General features: G+C 42.7%; 1 protein-coding gene across 6 annotated transcripts in view; it reads right to left on the reverse strand.

The window, feature by feature from the left end:
- The window catches only part of Vps13b (vacuolar protein sorting 13 homolog B), a 463,403-nt gene that overhangs the window by 51,494 nt on the left and 388,882 nt on the right, over window positions 1–23,027 (reverse strand). For all 6 annotated transcript variants that reach the window (XM_075961199.1, XM_075961203.1, XM_075961200.1 and 3 more), the window contains 2 exons: window positions 20,987–21,148; window positions 2,656–2,811 (listed from right to left, as the gene is read on the reverse strand). In XM_075961199.1, the coding sequence (XP_075817314.1) occupies window positions 2,656–2,811; window positions 20,987–21,148 (318 nt within the window). The remainder of the gene's footprint in view (window positions 1–2,655; window positions 2,812–20,986; window positions 21,149–23,027) is intronic.

Below are 23,027 nucleotides of genomic sequence, written 5' to 3' on the forward strand. Positions count from 1 at the left end.
ATTGCAGCCTTCTAAATCCAGGTGGGAGAGAAGGACAGAGGCCAAGACGAGCAGAGGCAAAGCTCCCAGAAACTTGACTACTTCCTTTCTTCCTAACTTCAACCACTTGAAAAAATTCTGTATTTTGGATGTATCATAACACCACCATTTCTGAACACTAAATTATCATGGCAAAATAAATGAAATCCAAAGAAAAAAATTAAAATATTGCTGTGTGTATGAGTGGAAAGAACAGGGGAGGAGAGAGGGAAAACTGGTAAGATTTTATTAACTGTTTTTGTATGTACATATATTGTTGCAACCTGGGGCTTCCAAGACCTTCCCATCTATATTGGAATGTTTTTTCCTTATTTATTTATAAATATACTTTTAAAAATGTTTTATTTTTATCTGCATTGGTGCTTTTGCTTGCATGAATGCCTGTGTGAAGGTGTCAGATCCTCTGGTACTGGAGTTACAGACAGTTGTGAGCTGCCATGTGGGTGCTGGGAATTGAATCCAGGTCCTCTGGAAGATCAGTCAGTGCTCTTAACTGTTGATCCATCTCTCTAGCCCTTTAAATACACTTTTAATTAAAATATAACTATATCACTCTCCCTTTCCTTTCCTCCCAAGTCCTGCCCAGACTCTCAAACCGACAGCCTCTTTCTTCATTATGCATTTGTATATATGCAACTATTTAAACACAGCCTGCTGGGTACGGCTCTGTTCTTTGTGCTGTCTGCTTGCAGAGCCCTCACAGTATGTTGTGTGCTGGCTGTGTATGCTTTACAATCATGGGGAACAGTAAAGCTTGGTAGAAGATTTTGTATCCAGTTTCATAAGGGATTTCCTGAGAGCTGGTAGAGCCGAGCATAGAAAGGACTACGAGGTGTGTGATATCGGACATGCTAGTCAATGGGAAGGTGGATGATGTATTTGTTAGTGACCACGTTTGCCATCTGAGAGTACAAACACGTAAGAACTCTTAGGGCTGAACGGAGCCTGTGGTTCTTCTTCATATCAGCAGACGTCCCTTGCTCCATGTTAATGTCGTTGTCTACTTGATTATGTAAAAACATACATATTTTTCAAAGACTCAGTGAAGCATTATCTTTTCAATGATGCCTCTAAATTCCCTTAAACTTGCTGCCAGTAGTGAACAGGCCAGGGTTTACATGAATTTCCAACTTAAGAACACAGACTGAGTCCCATCCTTGGGGTTGTGGACAGTCAGTACTCTGAGGGGTGATGGTCTAACGGGGGCTCCTTTCCCCTAGGTTTCACTGCTGTTGTCGGCAGTCACGAGAACCCGAAGTCGCTGCCCGCCTGTTTCTAGAGAAGAGCCCCTGTGGCTCCCGCAGAGGGTGCCCTTCCCAGGACTAGGTGCTGACCCTCCCAGGTCCCCAGTTCTTCAATAAGCTCACTCTGCCCGTTACGATCCAGATGCAGACACGGATGTGAAACCCAGCTATTGTGTGTGTGCTGAAGCCAGTTTTCAGATTTTAATACTTCCCTATTTTTCCTTTCTACTTTTGTCATATGCTCCATACTTGAAAAACATCTTTTAGAAACCACATTTTCACATCTTAAGAACACAGAAAAAAAGTGTCAGATACTTTTTTCACTTTGCAGTCTTAGAACTTCAAAAACAGCCAAAAGGAAGTTTTATAAAATACGTAAAAATATGTGCTGAGGGCTGAGGTTTATATGCCAAGAGTCAGACTGCAGTGAACTTCTGCTGCAGTTAACATTCACTCTGAGGAGAAGCAAAGCTTGCTGGAGCGTGGCTCAGCTGTCACGGGAGAGACTATTCATATGTGACATGCCTGAGGACAACTCTTGGTTATCCACTGGATGATTAGCCAGTCCCTGCTCTCTCCTCTCTCCACTCAGAAGAGGGGAGGATTAGCCAGTCCCTGCTCTCTCCTCTCTCCACTCAGAAGAGGGGAGGATTAGCCAGTCCCTGCTTTCTCCTCTCTCCACTCAGAAGAGGGGAGGATTAGCCAGTCCCTGCTCTCTCCTCTCTCCACTCAGAAGAGGGGAGGATTAGCCAGTCCCTGCTCTCTCCACTCAGAAGAGGGGAGGATTAGCCAGTCCCTGCTCTCTCCACTCAGAAGAGGGGAGGATTAGCCAGTCCCTGCTCTCTCCTCTCTCCACTCAGAAGAGGCCTCTGGCTATTCCACAGCTCATTAGCACCTCTACCAGAAGGCAGGTGGTGACAGGAGAGAGGTGGAGCTAAAGTCAGTAAATTTTATTGCTCGTTAGCACCTCCTATAAAAGACAGGGACAGGGTTGGAGCCACCACCATCAACAGCATCACCAGCAGGGACAGGGTTGGGAGCCACCACCATCACCAGCATCACAAGCAGGGAAGAGGTTGGGAGCCACCACCATCAACAGTATGTCCAGCAGGGATGGGGTTGGAGCCACCACCATAACCAGCAGGGATGGGGCTGGAGCCACCACCATCACCAGCATCACCAGCAGGGACAGGGTTGGGAGCCACCACCATCACCAGCAGGAACGGGGTTGGAGCCACCACCGTCACCAGCATGACCAGCAGGGCATGGTGTCAGGACAGAGGCGTTGCTTCGCTTCCTTGTTCCTTGATTACAATATAGGATTCATGTTCGTTACACAGTGCCGTCTGGGCACAAACGCAGGGAAACTCACCTGTTTCTGCACTCCGCTGAGCGGATGAACCTTGATGATGAGGGAAGCCGTTCGACCTTTGTACTGAATCGTTCTAATAAATGTCCCGGCATGATCCACACTGAAGGGCTCTGACCAACGCCAGTTGCCCCAGCCTTCAATACAGATGTGTAACAGCTGGAAAGAAAAACAATAATCGTCATAATGCCAAACATGCCAACAAAAATCTAGCCCTAAAACGAGAGTCTCGCTGCTGGAGAACTCTCTGTTTGCAGTTGCCAGCATGTGTTTTCTTTCCAGGCTGCACCATTCATCGACCTCCAGCTCGATCACCAGGCTAAGAATAGCAAATGTGCCGCAGTCAATGTTGTCTTCCAGATCACATGTTAAAATAACGGTCCTATCAAATGGCCAAAGGTCTGCTGAACATTTGAGGAGGAAAAGAGGCCATTTCATTCATTTGGAGGACAGGAAGGTTTAACTGTGAGATCAAAGAACATTGGCCTTGGCTGACAGCAGACTCTGCTAAGTCTGGCTCATAGTGCAATTTTTGATTATAAATTACCACTTCTTAATTTTTTCTTTTGATAAAACACAAAACAAAAGATGCAGTTTACTTAAGATAGCTCTTATGAAATTACAGAATTAAGTCAGAAAAATCAGCATTTTGATATGCGATAAATGCCTTGTCCCTCTATTCTTGCATTCTATCCTGACTGTAGCTTTCACAGCAGAATCTGCTAGTGTCTCTTACCCATCAGAACTGGAACTGTGGTAACAGGTGCTTTTGTGGTCACTCAGGTATTTACTATTTTGGCTATTAATCATTAACCTAAACCATAAAAAATCAGCTGGGTGGTGGTGGCACACACCTTTAATCCCAGTACTTAGGAAGCAGAGGCAGGCGGATCTCTGTGAGGCCAGCCTGGTCTACAAGAGCTAGTTCCAGGACAGGCTTCGAGAAACTCTGTCTTGAAAAAAAAACACCTAAAAAATCAATTTAACGATATATCTATATTAAACATAATAATTAGCACTTCTTTATAAAATATAGAAGCAGTGTTTGATATACTTTGTAATTATAAGTAAACTGAGAGTTTAAGGAAAGCATTTGTATGAAATAGAAACCCAACACTTTTCATTCTATCATGTCAAAGGCTCTAGAGAAGGTTTTAAATATACCAATATACAATGTGATTTTTGAGAATGTGCACATTTGCATATGAGTTCAATTTAATTAGAGCTGCTCCCTCCCGCACACACTTTTCATTCTATTATTTAGTAGAACTAAGCCAAGGAGAAACTCACGGAACACTCCCAACTACAGACTAAGTGAAACTGAAAACACCCACAGAGCTACGGACCCACACAGAAGCCCTAAATCTACACACAGTGTTATCGTCAAAATGAGAGTCTTGCTGGAAGCAGATTTTTCCTTTTAATTTCAGCTTTGACAGCTTTAGTTTGAAAATTCCCCAAGGTCACTGTGTTACAAGACGTGTCTCAATGGCTGACCACAGCAGCACGTTCTTTGAGAATATCTAAGTCACTCCTGGAATGTCCCAACGTCCCCCAGCTTTTACTACAGCCTTCCTCAGTTCTTCCTCCACACAGGGGCCGATGAGCCCGTACCCCTCGGGGAAATATGGTCTCACCTACACATACCCTATAACATAAAAGTACCAGAGTATCTTCATGGTTAAATATTGGGTACAAGGGGGTGCGGGGGGTGGTGGTGGGAAGAAACATTTGCAGCGTTTGGAATCATTTCTTTCTCTTTTTTTCTTTTCTTTCTTTCTTTTTTAATAGCAGCAACTGAGAATAAAGTTGAGGTCCACACAAAGCTAAAGGAAACAAGAAAGTTGTTTTCTTTGGAGACTAGTGGCTGGAAATGACACACACAAAAAAAAGCAAGGTACTTACGGTCAAATTAAGCTAGATTTCCTGATCATGTCAAAGGCTCTAGAGAAGGTTTTAAATATACCAATATACAATGTGATTTTAATTGAGAATGTGCACATTTACATATGAGTTCAATTTAATTAGAGCTGCTCCCTCCCGCACACACCTTCTATTACCTCAGCACCACCGAGGAATATACTGCTAGGTTTTCCTTGGCAGTTATTTCTTCTCAAAATGCTTGCATAGACACTTTCTTTGAATAATTAAAATTCAGATACATTTGGATTCAGTTCACACAGAAAAGCTAAGCGGGAGAAAACATGACAGTTCTCCTCATATGTATCAACTGGGTATTTGCAATGTTTTGGGTCTACTGTTAAAAATATCTGTCGCTGGTACTTGCATGCACAGAATTTACCAGGAAAGTAATTCTATTCTTAGGTGAAAACACCCATGAGAAAGCCCTCAGAAGGCCCAGGAACACGCCAGTTGTCCTGCTCGCGGTGAGGTCACTAGGCCTGCGACCTGGCACTAGCTGCCCACGAGGCAGTGATCAGATGTTCACAGACACCAGGCGAGGGTGGGAGTCGTCATCTTGTTTCCAGTGACTGAAGCTCCCTGCTCTAGGAACTGAACGTTTTAACTTAAGAATTAATACTCCTACCTGGGTTTTAATTTCTAGACATAAATATGAAATTATGTTAGACTAATTTTAGTGAGGTATCTTCTGTCACCCAGCCAGCACATCTTCATGTGCGGCCGTGTAAGAAAGGCACTGTGGAGGCCCCATGGGAGAGATGAGGCACAGGGGTGCAGGCAGGAGTGGCTATCCTCTGGGGAGAATGGCAGCTGCGTCTGTTTGGGTAGCGCTTCTCTTGGTAAAGATCACAGTCCACTCCATGGCAAAGGTTCAGTGTGAGATTTGGAAGGCAGCAGCATACAAAGCTGAGTGACAGCTGCTGGGAAAGGGTGGGGTGGGAGTTAGACGGGTTGGCTATGAGGAGCAGGAACCGCTTCTGAAGCTAAGAAATCTGTGATCTATTTGGGAATCAGTGGGCAGTCACAGACCCTCCAGCACAGCGAGCATGGTACTGGCAGAAGAGCAAGCAGTGTGCGGAGGCACAGGAACCACACATCAGGATGAAAGGCAAGGTGGGGGAGGCTCTCTTGTCTTCCTTTATCACTTGGGAGCTTTTCTTTTACTTCCTTTCTTTGAAGTCTTCCTTACTGACCACTTCCTCCCCTGCCCTCCAACAACCCAGGCTTTTCATTCTCTCTGCACTAATCAGCAAGTCTTAATATTTTCCATCGAGGGGAAAACTTCAGCAGGATTCTCTCTCAGAACACTTAAACAACAATTTACAGGCGGCAAGCAGGCAAGGGGGTGTGGCCACAATGCTGGGGGTCCCCAGGGACCCCGCACAGTGCTGGCGGCCAGACTGAATGTGTAATTTTACTACTGGAGATCTCAGATGTGAGTATATACAGCTTTCAACTCATTTTTTTTCTATGCAAAATAAAACAGAATCAGTGGTTGGGGAGCTGGAGATCAACCCTGAGGACCACCCACAGACATGTCTAAAGAGAGAGTTCCTGAAAAACTCGATGGAAACAGGAAAGGGAAAGGATGACTGAGTGTTGCAGGCTGCATTTAAAGTTCTGGGAACTGATACAATATTCATTATTCACTCAAAAACTGTTGCAAAGATTTTTAAGGCTCAAAAATAAATTAGTGAGGTTGTTTTTGTGTTTTAAAATTTAGAGAAGGGTATAATTGTTCTAAACAGAAATTAAAAATTTCAGCAACTTCAAAAATTTTCATAATTCATTGTACTCATTATAAGGATTTTTGAGGCAGGTAAAATATTAAAATGCAATTCAAGTGAAATAAACAATTGGATATATATTGATATGTGTTAAACCTATAACTTTTCTATATATTAATATACAAAAACTTATAAGCCATTAATTTGTTAAACTTTAAAACTCATGACAGTAGGATTTTAGTCTACAATGGTAATTTAATAAATTTATTGAATAAATAAAGCAAGAAACAAGAAACCCACACAGCCAGCCACACATTTTGGGTTTGGAGGAAAGTAGCTGAGAGCTGCCCATGGCTCCACAGCACCTGCCTCCCATTTCACACCCTCCAGGGAGCCACTGCCTGCTTTAGAGAATCTGCACATCTTTAAAAATATTCCTTAAAAAGGGGAGATGATGTGGGATTCCCCTCTGTATGCTATGAATATGTTTTATTACCATTGGTTATTAAAGTTTCGTTCAATAGCTTAGTAAAGCCAGGCGGGAAAGCTGAACAAAGATATAGAGAAAGTAGGCAGTGTCAAGGAGATACCATGTAGCTGAGGAAGGAGAAAAACACCTGCCACCAGCCAGAACCTTATCTGTAGGGCACAGCCTCGTGGCAATACACAGATTAATAGAAGTGGGTTAACTTAAGATATAAGAGTTAGTCAGAAATATGCCTAAGCTGTTGACGAAGCGTGTTGTAATTAATACAGTTTCTGTGTGATTGTTCAGGTCTGAGCAGCTGGGAAACAAAAGAGCAGTCTCTGCCTAAACTGCAGAGCATTTCACACTTGTAGAACACAATTTTTCACTGGAAAGAATGATTAGGTAGAAATATTTTTTTTTTTAGTGCAGAATTTAAACTTTACGTGCAGCTTTTTTTTTTTTTGGTTAGAAAAAGAAAAATGGCAGAGGGCTAACTTATGAGACTTTCTAAGGCTGACTGCCACCATGGCACCTGGGCTCCTGTGAGAACAGCAGAAACAAAGAGTGTGCTGGCTGGAGGACACGTCACCCGCGTATTCTACTGATACCCTCAGAGTTCAGTCAGTGCACCGTGCCATTTTATCACGAGTTTATAACGGTCATTTGAATTTCCAGAGATAACTTATGATGTCCAATACCACACCTTTCTCATAAGTATTCTGGAACAATCAATATTTTAACCTATCTGTAAAGCAAAATCGTTCATGAACTTCTGTTGTGTAGCACGAGTCTCTCTTCGGGGCTGGCTGTCTACACTATTTGGAGGATGCTAAGGGAGAGGCAGAACAGCAGCCGCACTTCCCATTTGCATATTGCCTCCCAAACAACCGGCTATCTTATGGGTATTCTTATGGGTATTCTTCACTTCAAAGACTAGGGGAAACAAAATAGAGATTTACCTTTTTTACAAAAACTTTAATAATCAAGCTTGTTCATTTATTAAAATTATCATTAATGGCATTCCAAATATTTCCATTCAGATATAAATACACATGGTTTAAGAAGGTAAGCAATGATATACAGGCTTGTTATGGAAGAATTCATTTCAGCACCACATATGTTTCTAAGGGGTGTGGGTTTTCCCTACAGTTAACTTATGAGTGACTAAAACAGCCTGGGCTGTGGTGTTAACAGACAGTTGTTCTAAGCTCAGAACTGGGTAAGCCTTTTTACTGTTAATTCTACTACATGGGGTCTAACGCTGGAATTCAATGAACTTTGATATGCCTGTATATGAGTATGCATTTTTAATTAATAAGCAAAACAGTGAAAACATCTTATCCTGTAATGGAGTTATACTGACACACTCCCTGGGCAGCACGGCAGCTGATGCGTGTCACGAATCAGTAGGGTATAACGCTTTGAGGAAGAGTTCAGAATACGTTGGCTGGAAATGATAAGGAGTAATTTAGGGGGCCGAGAAATAGAAGCCAAGAAGATAAACTGAAGAGGACATCTGATGGTCATTCAGATTTCGATAAATATTCTTCAGTTTGTGAATCTAAATTGTTAGCTTTTGTTTGTTTGTTTAAAAATCCACTGTGACTCAATACAAGTAAAAATGACGGAGAAACCTACCCAAAGTCAGAATCAAAGCTAGACTTTGAGATTGCTCTCAAATGTAATAGTCATTGTTCAGGAAAGTTTAGTTTAATTCAGGAGACTGCCAACACATGTCCTAAGAAAAGACTGAGTGGTTTTATGAGGTTTTAAAATTATTTTTTGTCTTTATGACGATTTGGACAACTAAAATTGTTATCTCTAATTTTTAACTAGAGAAAAAGAAGTTAATAGACAGAAAAGAAATCCAAAATTCATATTTATTTTCATTGAACTGGGTTGTGTTGCCACGCTGAGAAAACATTTTTATAAAGCCTAAAGTCACCATGGTGACTGTGGGTTCTCGGAGCTGCTCCAAGCCCTGCAGTTGGTTTTCTTGCCCAGTGAGGGAATGTGCTATGTGAGACCCTGTCCTAACTCATGCTGTCCCCAAGTGCAAGCCAGGCACGTGAAAGGTCAGCTACTGCCTGCAGGGCAGCCCCTGACTCCACAGAATGGGGTTAGTTCACATTTATCTTAAATCTCTCTCAGCCTCCTTAAAAATCCACTAACTTGGCAAGTCAAGAATTATCATGAGAAATGAAATAATTTCATAACTGTGAAGTCATCCAACATTCCTGGTGTGTGACACTCACTGGATTTGGCCATATCTTGGGCATTATTCTGACCTTTAAATAATAAGTTCTTCTATATCCTGGAAACAATTAAAAGCATGGACATAATTAGAAGTGCCACATGCAATGGTAAGCCATTGTCTTTCAGTTAATGTGTCTGTCACACAGACACTTGGAAATGGGTTATGATTACAGACAATCACATTATGCATGCTGAGGTCTTTATCACATTCTCAATCAGCAATTCTCACAAGCTAAAAATGGCAAAATACCATCGTGCTTCAACGGCCCTGCGGCACAGCATTCCTCCAAGTGCCGTCCACACTCACGTCTAAACGAGCCCTCTGAAGGACCTTTATGTTTAGACACCAAGGACTCACATTTGCAGGATAATGGCTTGTGGAAAGCTTAGGGAATCTGTAGTATGTATTCTCCAAACTACATTTCAATATCTAGAATTTACTGCCAGGGGAGAGGCAGAGTCAGTCCCAGCAGCCATTTCTCTCCTTCTCTCACCGTTGAATAATCCCTAGTCAGTCTCCACAGTCAGGCTTGCAGAAAGCTCCAGAAATGGACCCTGAGATTCGATGAAGTGCCCATCACAGCCTTATCATGGTGATCTCTTGTAAAAGACTGGAAAGGCTGCACTGCAGCTGATTTTTATGAAGAAACACACAGGTAAAGAAGCTGAGTCTCAAACTCCTGCGTCTAATATAAGGAAGTGAAGAATTTCACCATTGCTAGATACTTAGTGTTGGAACCTGCTCTGGCCTCATTTATTCTACCACAGAGGACTTTGGAAGACACTGGAAGTTCCCTCAGGAAATCCTTGATGAAAGTAAAACCCTGAAGAAACAGAAGTGAAGAAATTGAGTCTGTACTCCTCTGTGGCTCTTCTGGTTGCCATGTAAAATGAAGTAGGAAAGCTCTTGATGCCAAGCGGACAGTAGTTCCTGGTTCTCAAACAGAATCAGTGTTTACAGACTGGATTAAAATCCTTGCCAGACGGTCCCAAGAAGTGTTTACCTCACTGTTGACTTGATATCAGCCACAATAAAAAGAACCTTGTTATTATCACTGCGGGACAAGGCACAGAATCCTTCCTTCCCTAGTAGAGCTGTTAGCTGCAGACAGTTGTGCGCTAAACACTGGTAAGGGTGATACTGTAGATTCCTGAGAAACTCTTTCCACGATTAGAGAAAAAGACATCATGTAGTAAAGGAAGTCTACTTTTAATACACAATATTTAGTAATTATTCTATGCAGTTCTGGTTAATGGTAAGATATATATATATATATATATATATATATATATATTTTACCGAATAAACACAGAAGATTAAGCAAGAGTGAGAACTTGAACATGCATTTGAAACATATAAATAATCCCCTTCTTAGCACTGGCTTTGTAACCAAAAAGGCAGAGAGGGAGAGGACCAGGTTAAGAACTTGGTTAAGAACCTGACTTTCCTGATGGTGTATGTATGTATGTATGTATGTATGTATGTATGTATGTATGTACAGACACATACACACACATATATTTTTAAATATCTGCATAGTATATACAGAGCCAACCAGAATGATACAGAAGTCGGGATTAGAGCACAGGATTGTTAAATTATGACTTTAAGCTTCTGATCTTGAGAACTATTAGAGAAGTTACTGAGACACCCCCTCACACACACACACCCGCTTTCTCTACTCAGAAAACATCTACTGAAGGCCCATCTAGGAGAGATCTGTAGGTTTAATTTCCAAATAGAGTGATCCTCAATAAAATCAATGAGTGACCCAGAAAGTTGTTTAAAAGATTACATTGTTAGGAATATTGTCACCTTAGACTCAAAGAGATAGAGTGCAAAATGAAGGGTCTTCAGACTTTCCAAATTCTGCAAGCAGAAAGCAAGCTAAGAAAATGACAGAGAGATGACTTTCACAGAAACAGATGTATGGTGCAGAAACTAGAGCCAAGAGCCTGAAGCTATGCGCCATGGAGAATTCCTTCCTAACAGAATATGTGGACTGGACTAAGAATCAAGAAATACCCAGCATCTGTCGCGTGGGTTTCAGAATTTGTCTAGACCAGCAGCCCCTGTGTGTCTCCTGGCATCAACAGAACCTCTATAGGGGTTCTCCTTGGCCCACACCCTCATAGCACACAGTCCTGGAGACTCTACAGGGTTCTCATTGGCCCACACTCCCATGGCACACAGTCCTGGAGCTTCTACAGGGTTCTCCTTGGCTCACACCCTCATAGCACACAGGCCTCTTCGCCACTCCCCACCCATTAGACCCTGTAATCTACAAACTCTATTCCACCCCACAAACCCAACCATCCTTCACAGCATTAGTGGCCCTGGAGGCACACACAGTGCTGCACCAACTGGAGGAAGAGATGGGTAGACATCAGTGCAAGAATACATTCAACAACATGGTGCACATCAGAACCCAGTGGTTCTACAACAGCAAGACATGAGCATCCCAAAGAAGAAGAAGCAGAATAAGATGACCTTAAAAATAACTTAAAGAGGAAATGAAATAAAACCTTAAAGAAACTGAGGAAAAGACGAACAAAAAATTGGAAGAAATCAATAAATCCCTTAAAGAAAGCCAAGAAAAAAACAAACAAACATGTGACAGAAACAGTTCAAGACCTGAAAACAGAAATAGAGACAATAAAGAAAACACCAGCCGAGGGAATTCTGGAAATGGAAAATCTGGGTAAATGAATAGGACTACAGATGCAAACATAACCAACAGAACGCAAGAGATGGAAGACAGAATCTCTCTCATTAGATATACAATAGAGGAAATAGATTCATCAGTCAAAGAAAATATTAAAGCCAACAAAATCATAACACAAAACAGCCAGGAAATAAATATGGGACACCATGAAAAGACCAAACCTAAGAATAACAGGGATAGAAGAAGAAGAATACCAGCTCAAAGACACAGAAAATATATTCAACAAAATCATAAAAGAAAACTTTTCCAACCTAAAGAAGGACATGATTATGAAGATACAAGAGCTTACAGAACACTAAATAGAATGGGCCAAAAAAAAATAGACTTCAACTAAAATTAATCAAAAGTGATGGAGAAGGACATTTCATATTCATCACAGGAAGAAATCTATCAAGGTGAAGTCTAAATTCTGAACATTTATGCCCCCAATACAAGGGTACCCACATATGTAAAAGAAACATTACTAAAGCTTAAATCAGACATCAAACACCACACACTAACAGTGGGAGCCTTCAACACCCCACTCTCACCAATAAACAAGTCAACCAGACAAAAACTTAAGCCTATTTCAGTCCTAACATCTGTTAGGTTCCTTATTTCTCTGTTAAGTTTCTATAGAACATTCCATCAAAGCACAAAAGAATATACTTTCTTCTCAGCATCTCATGGAACCTTCTCTAAAACTGACCACATACTTGGTCACAAAGCAGTTCTCAACAGATACAAAAAAAAAATGGAATAAAACACTGTATCTTATTGGATCACCAAGGCTTAAAGTTAGAATTCAACAACAACACAAATTACAGAAAGCCCCAAAACTCAGGGAAACCAAATAATATTCAACTGAATCCATCCCTGGGTCAAGAAAGAAATTTAAAAAAAAAATTAAAGTCTTCCTAGAATGCAATGCAAATGAAGGCACAACATACCAAAAGTTATGGACACGATGAAAGCAGTACTAAGAGCAAAGTTCATAGCACTGAGTGCCTGCATAAAGAAGTTGGAGAGTCACACTTAGCGACTTAACAGCATACCTGAAAGCTCTAGAACAAAAAGAAGTAGACTCACTAAGGAGTAGACATGGCAGGAAATAATCAGACTGAGGGCTGAAATCAATAAAATGGAAACAAAGAGAAAATGCAAAGAACCAATGAAACAAAGAGTTAGTTCTTTTAGAAAATCAACAAGATAAACAAACCCTTATCCAAACTAAAAGGCAGAGAAAGAATATCCAAATTAACAAAATCAGAAATGAAAAGGGGGACACAATAACAGATACTGAGGAAATCCAGAGAATCATCAGGTCATACTTCAAAAATCTATATTTAGCAGAATTGGAAAATCTTCCTCTCTCTCCCTCTCTCTTTGACCTCCCTCCTCGGGCAAACCTCTCTCTCTCTTTCTCCTCTCTCCTTTTCCTCTCTCTCTCCAGGCAAACCTCTCCCAGCCCTTAAGTAGACATGGGCTGCCAACCCCGAACTGCCAGGTGGGCACTACCCATAGGTTCATGCATATGCAGGCAGCTGATAATCATTGCGTGATCATAGCATAGGTCAGGCCTTAGCCATCTCAGGAGTTGATTATACATCTCCATCAGGTGTGACACCATGCAGCTCACGACATCTAAGAAAATAGTCATTTAAAGTCTCCCAAACAAACAAAAAACCAGGGTCAGATGGTTTCAGAGCAGAATTCTACCAGAATTTCAAAGAAAAGCTAATACCAATTTCCTCAAATTATTCCACACAATAGAAATAGAAGGGACATTGCCAAACTCCAGCACCTCAGGAAGATTTTGGTCCTGCATCAACTTAAAGTGTCTGGCTTTGTTGACTCTCCATGTGAGGCCTTGCCCTTTCAGAGGAGTGGATGGGGGATGGGTTGGGGTAAAGTGGGAGGGGAAACTGTGGTTGTAAAAAATTTAAATTTTTTTTTTAAATAAGGACTTTGCTTCTGAATGCAACTGATTTAATTCCTGATTCCCTGGACTTTCTTCCCCAATGGGGATCTTAATTAGTCAGAGCATTTCTTTCTGTTCTGAACTTCTGCAGCGACAGCCTAATAGGTACTGATTGTGTCCACAAAATGTGTCTCAGTTGAAAACACATTCCTTAGGAGAATGTGCACATTTAATGCATTCAACCAGAGAAACTAAGCACCATCAAAAATGAACAGAAGAAAGGAGACTGATTAAGGCAGAGGGAAATGACAGGAGGACCTGGGAGATCACCAAGTCAGCCACTGTGTCCCATCATATAAACATCATCTTTCTTTCAATGCTTTTGTGTATTTTTTTCTTATATTGTGAAGATGGCATTCTATATACAGAATTTGTATTCTTCTCTTGGTTCTAGGAGATAGCAACAATCTTATTTTCTATATAAAAACTTAAAAAGATAAGATTTTACTTTACTATATCTCTTTAAAAATAAACATTTGGTCCATGGTCCTACTGCAACAGGAGGCTGTTGATGTCTGTAGCCCATGTGACCACCAAAAGCCAAGTGGATGTCCGTGGTCTGGGCTGCCCACTGAAGCCATGCTGATGTCATACCTAGCTCTGCAGCTTGACCGCTGCTGCAGGCAGGAAATCTGGCCCTGCCCCTTGCTGGCCACAAGCAGGAAAGCCTTGCCCCTAGCTCACTTGCAGCACCAGCAGTAATGTGGGCACAGGAGTGTTGGTCCCATCCCTCACAAGGGTGGCAGAGGAGAGCTGGCCCTGCCCCTCTTGAGGGGAAAGGGAGGCCTGGCAGAGATCCAGGCTGTTCAACTCAGCTACCACCCAGGACCAGAGGCAGGGCCCTAGAGTTGTCTCATCCCAAACCCACCCCCCTCTGATGAGTGCTGGCATGGGTCAAAGGGCCAGCCCTGCAGCGCCACGGCCATGGGATCTCCATGGCTATGGGCAATAGCGTGATATCTGAGAGAAGTCTCAGAGAGAGTTCAGGATTGTGGAGTAGCAGAAGCCAGAGGACTTGAACTAGACCAACGGCTCATGAATGAACGTGTGATAAGAGTGTGAAAGACGGGGGAGCAGAGTGGTGCACGTGAGGGGGAACAGGAGGTGTGGAAACTCTGATAGGTGCGGCTGCCAATGGAGACCATTACAGCAAACCACAACTGGACATAATGTAGACATCAATGGACTGTGGGGACCCCAGCCTCAGCATGCACCTCTACATCAAAGCTCCTGCATCTAGGGCTCAGGGAACTACCAGGAAGTCTGCTAGGAATCAGTCTCTCCTAGAAACAGCCACATAAACTAGACTGGAGCAACGGCAATATATAACACACGCCAGTGCAGAGGAGGAAACTCCGTGGGGCTGCCCCCCACACAGACTCCAGACAACTAATGACTGCAGGGAGAGGGGGAAGTGACTGCTTCCAGGGCGGGCCTCTATTAACTATCAATACAAAGTGGTCATCCCTGAGACCATATGCACACAAACAACAAGAACAGACTCAACAGGTAGTGTGTATGTACTTGCACATACACATCTAACAATAATAATCAAATAAAAAGAGGTTATCAAGTTGAGAAGAGGACGAGGGAGTGGTTGGAGGGAAAGTGATGAATTTTAATTAAAGCATATGTGGAAACATAAGCATTTGAGTATCTTTGATTTCTTAGTGTTTCTAAAGTCTTTGCTCTAGTTTGTGTTCTTTTCTAACATGAGATTACTAAGGAAGTTACGGGGTCAAGGTCTAGGCTTATTTTAATGGCTTGGAAGCTTCTTACTCTTCCATCAAAGGGTGGGGGGAGGTGTGCTTGTAGGATCCAGGATGATTGGGGGAGAGGTGAAAATTCACTGTATATATGAATGATATCCTCAATTCATTAAAAATATTACTCATTTGCTCTTTTATCCCCGGCACCATAAACAGAACAAAACCAGCTTTAACACGTGTGCACACACAGAGCACACCTGACAAGTTCATCAGTCTTGTTAACACAGAGCCTTTCCTGCCGTTGTCTGTTTTCTGGGGTTTTAAACTGTGGCTGAGTCAACAAGGACCCTCTTTTTGCTCTGGATGCATGCAAACAAGCACATTATACGGATCCATTTGAACAGGAGTTATAAGCCAGCTCACAAAATGGACAATTGGCTGGAATTCTAAGACAGTCTTGAGGGAACTGGAGAACTTTCTAAAGCTCACACACTGCGTGGGCACAGAAGGAGAAGAGGAGAAGATGTCACCGCTGTCTCAGGAGCGTGTACATGGTATGAGTTACACTTCTCAAGGTTCTGAGAACGTTTGCCAGGCTTTGAAGTGATGAGAGCATCACAAAGGTCGGAGTAAGAACTACGAGCCGAACCTTAGCCCGCCGACATCTACAAGCACAGGGATGAAAACAAGGATGGCAACACAGGCTTAGGGGCAAACAGAGCATTTTGGGGGCAGCTTAGGAACCTTTAGATTTTAAAAATTAACTTTAAAAAAGATTTTACTAAAATATTAAAAATTAGACTTGTTCATTTTCATTTTATGTATGAGCTTTCGCCCGCAAGTGTGCCTGTGCACCATGTACATGCCTGGTGCCAAAGAAGGTCAGAGGAGGGTGCTGGGTCCCAGGGGCTGAATGATGGGTGCTTGTGAGTATCACGTGAGTGCTGGGAACTGAACCTGGGTTCTCTCTAAGAGCAGTATTGTTAATGCTGCGTCATCTCTGGACTCTGCTGTGCCGTTGCATGCGGAGAGGCTGCAGCACAGGCTGAAGGGCCTGTGTATCTACCACCTGGTACCTTAGCGAACAGCTGCCAGCCTCCATCTTACAGGCAGGGTTTATATTTTTGGCACTTATCTCTGCTGAGTATTTTGCAAGATACTGTGCGAGTCATCAAAATTAATTCCTAACTAGCTACATTTTACAATTTAAAAAATGTGTTATGTTCATGAACTTATATACTACTTTTATATCCATTTCAGAAAAACATTTTACTATTTTATATACACTCTCTAGTGACCCCCCCCCCCTTTGCCTTGCCTGATTTAATTACTAAGATTAGGCGACTGTGGGGCTGACGCACTGACTGCTCCTGCGAAGTCCAGGGTTTGGTTCTCAGCACTCACATACCAGCTGGCGCCCATCCTAACCCCAGTTACTGTATATCTAGCACCCTCTTCTGACCTCTTCAGGCACCACTACTCACAATGGTGCACATACACATTTATATAAAAACAAACCTTTATATAAAACAAACTAAATCACTGATAATTGGAATTCTATACCTCTAAAAGTGTACATAATTCATAAATTGTGCCTTTTGAAGGTAGATAGAAGTACGAATTCTTTTTTTTTTTTTAAAGCTTCTGTAAAGCAAAGGATGTTGTCACTAAGACAAAAAGGCAACCTACTGACTGGGAGAAGATCTTCACCAACCCTGCAACAGACAAAGGTCTGATCTCCAAAATATATAGAGAACTCAAGAAACTAGACTTTAAAATGCTAATTAACCCAATTAAAAAAATGGGGCACTGAACTGAACAGCGAATTCTCAACAGAAGAAGTTCAAATGGCCAGAAGTACGAATTCTTAACACACAAGGCAGACGTATTCCTATTTCAAAAGATTAACCAAAGTGCTCTCTAGAACCAGAAAGGAAGTTATTTTTGATAGCTTATACGTAAAGTCTACGGTTTATGGAGGAGCGCTCTTCCTAGTTTGGTTAAATCAAACAAGGCTTCTGTTATCTTTCAGCCACATTTACTTGCTCGTATTCTGGGAAGATGCCATGGACTTACACTTCCAGGATCTAGATTCACCTCAGTATGCCATGAAAAACTTCTTTGAAGACCAACTCCCTGATGACGATTTTGGTCATACAACCTATCTGGCGAGCTGTAAGTCCCTGTGGTGGCATCAACAATTCTGTGCAGCTGAACATGTTCACTTATTCCCCAAGAAGCAGTTCTAGTCTTCTTTTGTTTGCTTAGGCAAGAAGTTGTTGTGGAATGTCCAACATCTTAAGTGACTGCCTCAAAGCATGTGTTACAAACTATAAGGGAGTTTATGACTTCTCGCTCCAAAAAGGTTCCTCAGCTCAAGGTTTCTGGGATTGGTATGTCCGTGTTTCTTCTTGTCCTCCTGGGATCCAGTGTTGTTAGCAACCTTCTGTGTGGTTCTAAGATATCCTGACCTTCTGAAACCTTTCCCAGTGTCACTGCCACTTTCTTGGTCTCTGCAATATAAGCTGCATTGTTTAGTGGAGTTAAGTTCTATGAACTTTAGAAATTCTCCGGGAGACTATGAATTGACTAATACCCGAGGTTGCATAAACACACAGACACAAATGTTCCTAAAACCAAGATTGCTGGGCAAATGCAGGATATGACTTGGAATCTGGAAGAAGGAACATGTTGTTCACTTGTGCATCTGTGATGAGCCCCAGGTGCGTTAGTGGCTGGTCATTCTGATCTGGGCTCAGACGCAGCCTCTCATTAGAGGGGGCAGCTGTGCTCTTGTGGAGGAGAGGAATTCCGTGAGTGCCCGCTGGGCCCATTAAGGCCTCTGGCTTCAGAGGTCTTAAATACATTTCAGCATACATAGAAACATAAAAAGGACATCATTTTCTTTTAAAGAAGTCTGATTTAAACTCGAAGTTTTCTTTTTTGGGTGGGGACGGGGTTAAGACCGTTTCACTCGGCTCATACTGGCCTTGAACCCTCAGGTAGTCGAGAATGGTGTGAATTTCCTGGTCCTCCTGGGTGCTGGGATACAGGTGCACCATCACACCTGGCTACAGACATGCTCTATATGAACTTCATTTATGCAAGTGAAAAGTTACAGAAGTTACCCCTTTGCAAGGGGTCACACATGGACCAAGAACCCTCTATCACTCTTGGCTTGAGGCTTTCCTGGGTACTGTATCAGAGATTTCTCAGCCCCTCTCCTAAAACTGCAGAGCTTGGCTAGTTTAACAGATGAATCATACAGACAAAATACAGGGGAAGAAGATAGGACCATGGGTATAAAACTACATAAATAAACTAATAAAATCAAGTTCCCTTATACTTGAAATAGATATAGCAACAGACTACATAATAACTTTTTTAAAGCATACTTATGCCAAGTGTAATGGCCACAGTGGCTGCCCATTCTTGTTTCTCACTGACCTCTAGTCCACCCAGGGACAGCATGTCCCCACAGTGCTGAGGCATATGTTAACATCAGCCTTGCCAGCTGAGCTCCAGAGTCCAGGGATCCTGAAGGTCGGGGTGGTGGAGGTGGTTGTGGAAATGGAGGTGGTGGCGATGGTGGAGGTGATGGTGGTGGAGGTGGTTGTGGAAGTGGAGGTGATAGTGGTTCAGTGGCCATGGAAACGTCTAGACGAGTGTTACTATGGTTAGGACTGCATGTGCACTGGCCTTTGTTCTGCAAGCTCCTAACTTTTCAACCAATAAGAAAAAACTAGCAAAAAGAAAAATTCAAAATAAATACAATGTCCATCCTGTCACACAGGGCAAATGAAAGCTCTAACATGGAACATTTTCAAGAGAAAAGTTGGGAAATATGTGTGATTTAGGATAAAATTCTAAGTGCAGTATCATACTGTGTGAGAAGCTTTCGTAGGGATTTATATCTCAAGGCACTGGAGGGAGCTGTGCTGCTCTCCCAGAGTTCGGGTCCAGTGCCTGTGTCAGGCAGCTCATGACGGTCTATAACTCCATCTCCAGGGGACCCCACACTTCTGGCACCTGTGGGCACCTGTACTCAAGGACACATACCTACTCACTCCATACACATAACCAAAAATAATAAAAACAAATCTTTAAAAAGAGAATTTGTGTTTACAAAAGCTTAGAATTTCAAAGTCCTGTCAGATTAATTTGATTTAAAATTAAGATTTTTAAACATAGACAAGAATTATAAATTGTAAGAGCTAGTTAATAATAAGCCTGAGCTAATAGACCAACAGTTTATAATTAATATAACCCTCTGTGTGTTTCTTTGGGACTAAACAGCAGCAAGACCAGACAGAACAGAAACTTCTATTTACAATAAACATTAGACCATTATAGGAATGGCAGTCTCTCTGGAGGGACATGAGGGACTAAGGGTGGCTTTGTGCTGTCTCTTGACTAGTTTGGAAAGAGTGGAGACACATTTTTGTTCACATCAATTGTACATCATGACAAAGCACTTCTTTCTAAGCTCCGTGGGATGCACTGGATCAGGTCTGCCAAGGCCTCATGAGGCACAGGCTGTCGTGTGAGCCTTCTTAATTAGCAGTGTGCTGTCGCACTTTGTCATGGGCTGTTCTCAAGTCTTTGGGTAAGTCTGTGTTCAAGATTCATAAATTCAACTTGTGAATTTGCTTGGTTTTTTTTTTATGACTTGGTATCTTTGCTCAGTAAAGCGTTCTCATCTTGCTTCTTCTGCATCTGGCTGGTGACTGATTCTCTGCCTTGCCTCTTCCCAGAATTCTCCTAGTCTGGTTATCTCACCTATATTTCCTGTCTGGCTACTGGCCAATCAGCATTTTATTAAACCAATATGAGTGACAAATCTTTAAGGTGTACAGGAGCACTATCCCACAGCAGTGTATTTTGACCCAGAGCCCATTTTTAGACATCATCATTAAGTTGAATGAGCCACCCCTAGATCTCCTGCAAAGAATGAGCTGGTGTCCCTTTCTTCCCAATGTATCCTAGTCAGAGAGTTTTATATTTGTTATTCACTGTCATTCTAAACAGAAAACTAAAAGAAAACAAAATTAAAAATTATCATCATGAAAAAAAATAAATAAAATTAAGATTTTTAGATAAAGGATATTTCATTGTGTCTATATTTCCAAATTTTATATCAACAGTGGGTGATTTCATGTGAAAAAACTCAAAATAAGCAAAAGACAAGCATCTAGCTCTTTGGGGCGAACAGCCCTATGGAGCACATGGGACGCAGGCTCCTATGGAGCACATGGGATGCAGGCTCTCTGACTACTGACTCACTTTAATCACAGGCAGATAGGGAACACGTCCTAGGATTTTTTTTTTCTCATTTAGACCACATCTTTGGTTTAACTCACCCATAGACCATCCCTGCAGGCACATCTCTCTAATTTACCCGGCTACAGTGACAGGAAAACGGAGCTGCACCACGTGGAGAACAGAACCACACAGCAGCACAGCACCTTCCTTCCACCCCGCTCTGCAGAAGGACCATGACCTCTGAGGCCTCTCTTTCCTGAGCAGCACTCACAATGGCTGTTTGTCAGCGGCTTCTCCAGTACCTGTGGGGATCTGTGAGAACGCCAGCTGTACTGGTGGCTGTGGAGACTCGCCAGCAGGATATTTTCATCAGTGTCCACCTGGCCAAACCGCAGTGTCTCCTGTGTGTCGTTACAGATCACAAAGTGGCTGAAGACCAATTCCTCTACCTCAGGGCATTTGTTCTGGAAGGAAAAGAATATGAAAGCCAATGTGTGTATCAGATTAATTGCAAGATGTTTGGCAGCTGTCTGCCCAGTGGCCATTGTTATAACACACAAATGTTAAAGGACCTGTTGTCATTAGCTCTGGTGCACAGTCTATTCTATATTTCCAGGATAAGCACAACAAAAATATCTTAAAGCCATCATATGTTCCAGGAATGTGTTTCAATTTATCCTCCTACAAAATAAATCATACACACAGAAGAGGAAAAGAACAATGAGATCCCACAAACATTTAGCATTTCTTAAAACGAATTAACATGCTATAAAGAGTGCTGTCCTGGGTCGTACGCGTTTCTCAGTGGAGGACTAGAGGCTAAAATTACCATGTTCCCAGCCCTCGAAACTCTGCAATCAACGCCAATTACCAAAGCCACAGTTTGTACCCTACACAAAGTAAGGATCATTTAGGTTACTACAACCCTGGGTTCCTTAAGAGGGAGGGAGGTGTGTGTGTGTGCAAATCTGCTCAGTGAGAGATATAAATAAAACCATAACTTTCCCTCTATTGTTAAGAGGTCGAACATACAAAACAGATCAACTCCAGAATCCATTTAAAGGCCAAGTTGCAGTTTTTAACAAGAATCACGTAAGCTGAAAAAGTCCCCAGTGTCTGTTTCATTCAGCAAACAGCTCAGTAGCAGATCTGCCTCACTAGACGTCTAAGGCTCCTCTGATAATGGGACTCAATGTGTCCCTTCCGGCTGCTGTGACATCAAAACAATGGTGGTGCTGTCTTTATCACCCAGGCTGTGGCATAAAAACTAGTCAAATGCTTTCGGGAAACAAAGTACAGCTCAGAAAGGTATCAGCTCGAGGGTATAAGAATTCCCAAGTAGCTAACTGATTTGCAGGTAATGGGGGCCTCTATTTTCTGGCTCAGGAGCTAAAGAATACCACACACTACAGTCTCCCCTTTACTGAGGGGAGGAAAGTAAAGAGTGACATAACTCAGCAGCATCATGATTCACGGGGTTCAGAGGTACAAACCCAAGGAGCGTACAGATGAATGTCAGTGGTACCCAAGCAGGACAGAGAGCAGACCTACAACTCCACCAGCAAAGAACTGTGGGAAATAAAATCCAACTCCAGCCATGCAGAATACACCCAAGGAGTGTGTTCCATAGTTTTGGGTGATGAGGCCCTGACAGGACTCATTCTCCTAGACACCTGTGAAGACCACCACCATCACCACCACCCCACCAACTATCACCACCCCACCAACTATCACCACCACCACCACCATCACCACCACTACACCAAACCATTACCACCACCATCAACACCATCACCACTACTATGATTACTTCTTTCTTCTTCTCCCTTTTCTTTGTAAGTCATCTACCATTCTTGCTTATCCTTCAATTCTTATGGTGCAGAACCTTGCTTGACAGGCTGAGACCCACTTACAACCGTTACTGCTTTCTACATGGCTTTTAACAATTAGCCATGTGCTTAAAACATGCCTGCTGTTGGGTTTCCCACGTCAGTTTCACCCAGGCCACACCGAGAGCACTAGCTGCACTTCAAGTGTCATTTTCTATGGGCACTCCAGTTCTTCCCCAGGTCCTCCACTCTCCAGTTCTTCCCCAGGCCCTCCACTCTCCAGTTCTTCCCCAGGCCCTCCACTCTCCAGTTCTTCCCCAGGTCCTCCACTCTCCAGTTCTTCCCCAGGCCCTCCACTCTCCAGTTCTTCCCCAGGCCCTCCACTCTCCAGTTCTTCCCCAGGCCCTCCACTCTCCAGTTCTTCCCCAGGCCCTCCACTCTCCAGTTCTTCCCCAGGCCCTCCACTCTCCAGTTCTTCCCCAGGCCCTCCACTCTCCAGTTCTTTCCCAGGCCC

The sequence above is a fragment of the Microtus pennsylvanicus genome, chromosome 2, assembly GCF_037038515.1.
Source record: "Microtus pennsylvanicus isolate mMicPen1 chromosome 2, mMicPen1.hap1, whole genome shotgun sequence".
Taxonomy (NCBI): Eukaryota; Metazoa; Chordata; class Mammalia; order Rodentia; family Cricetidae; genus Microtus; species Microtus pennsylvanicus.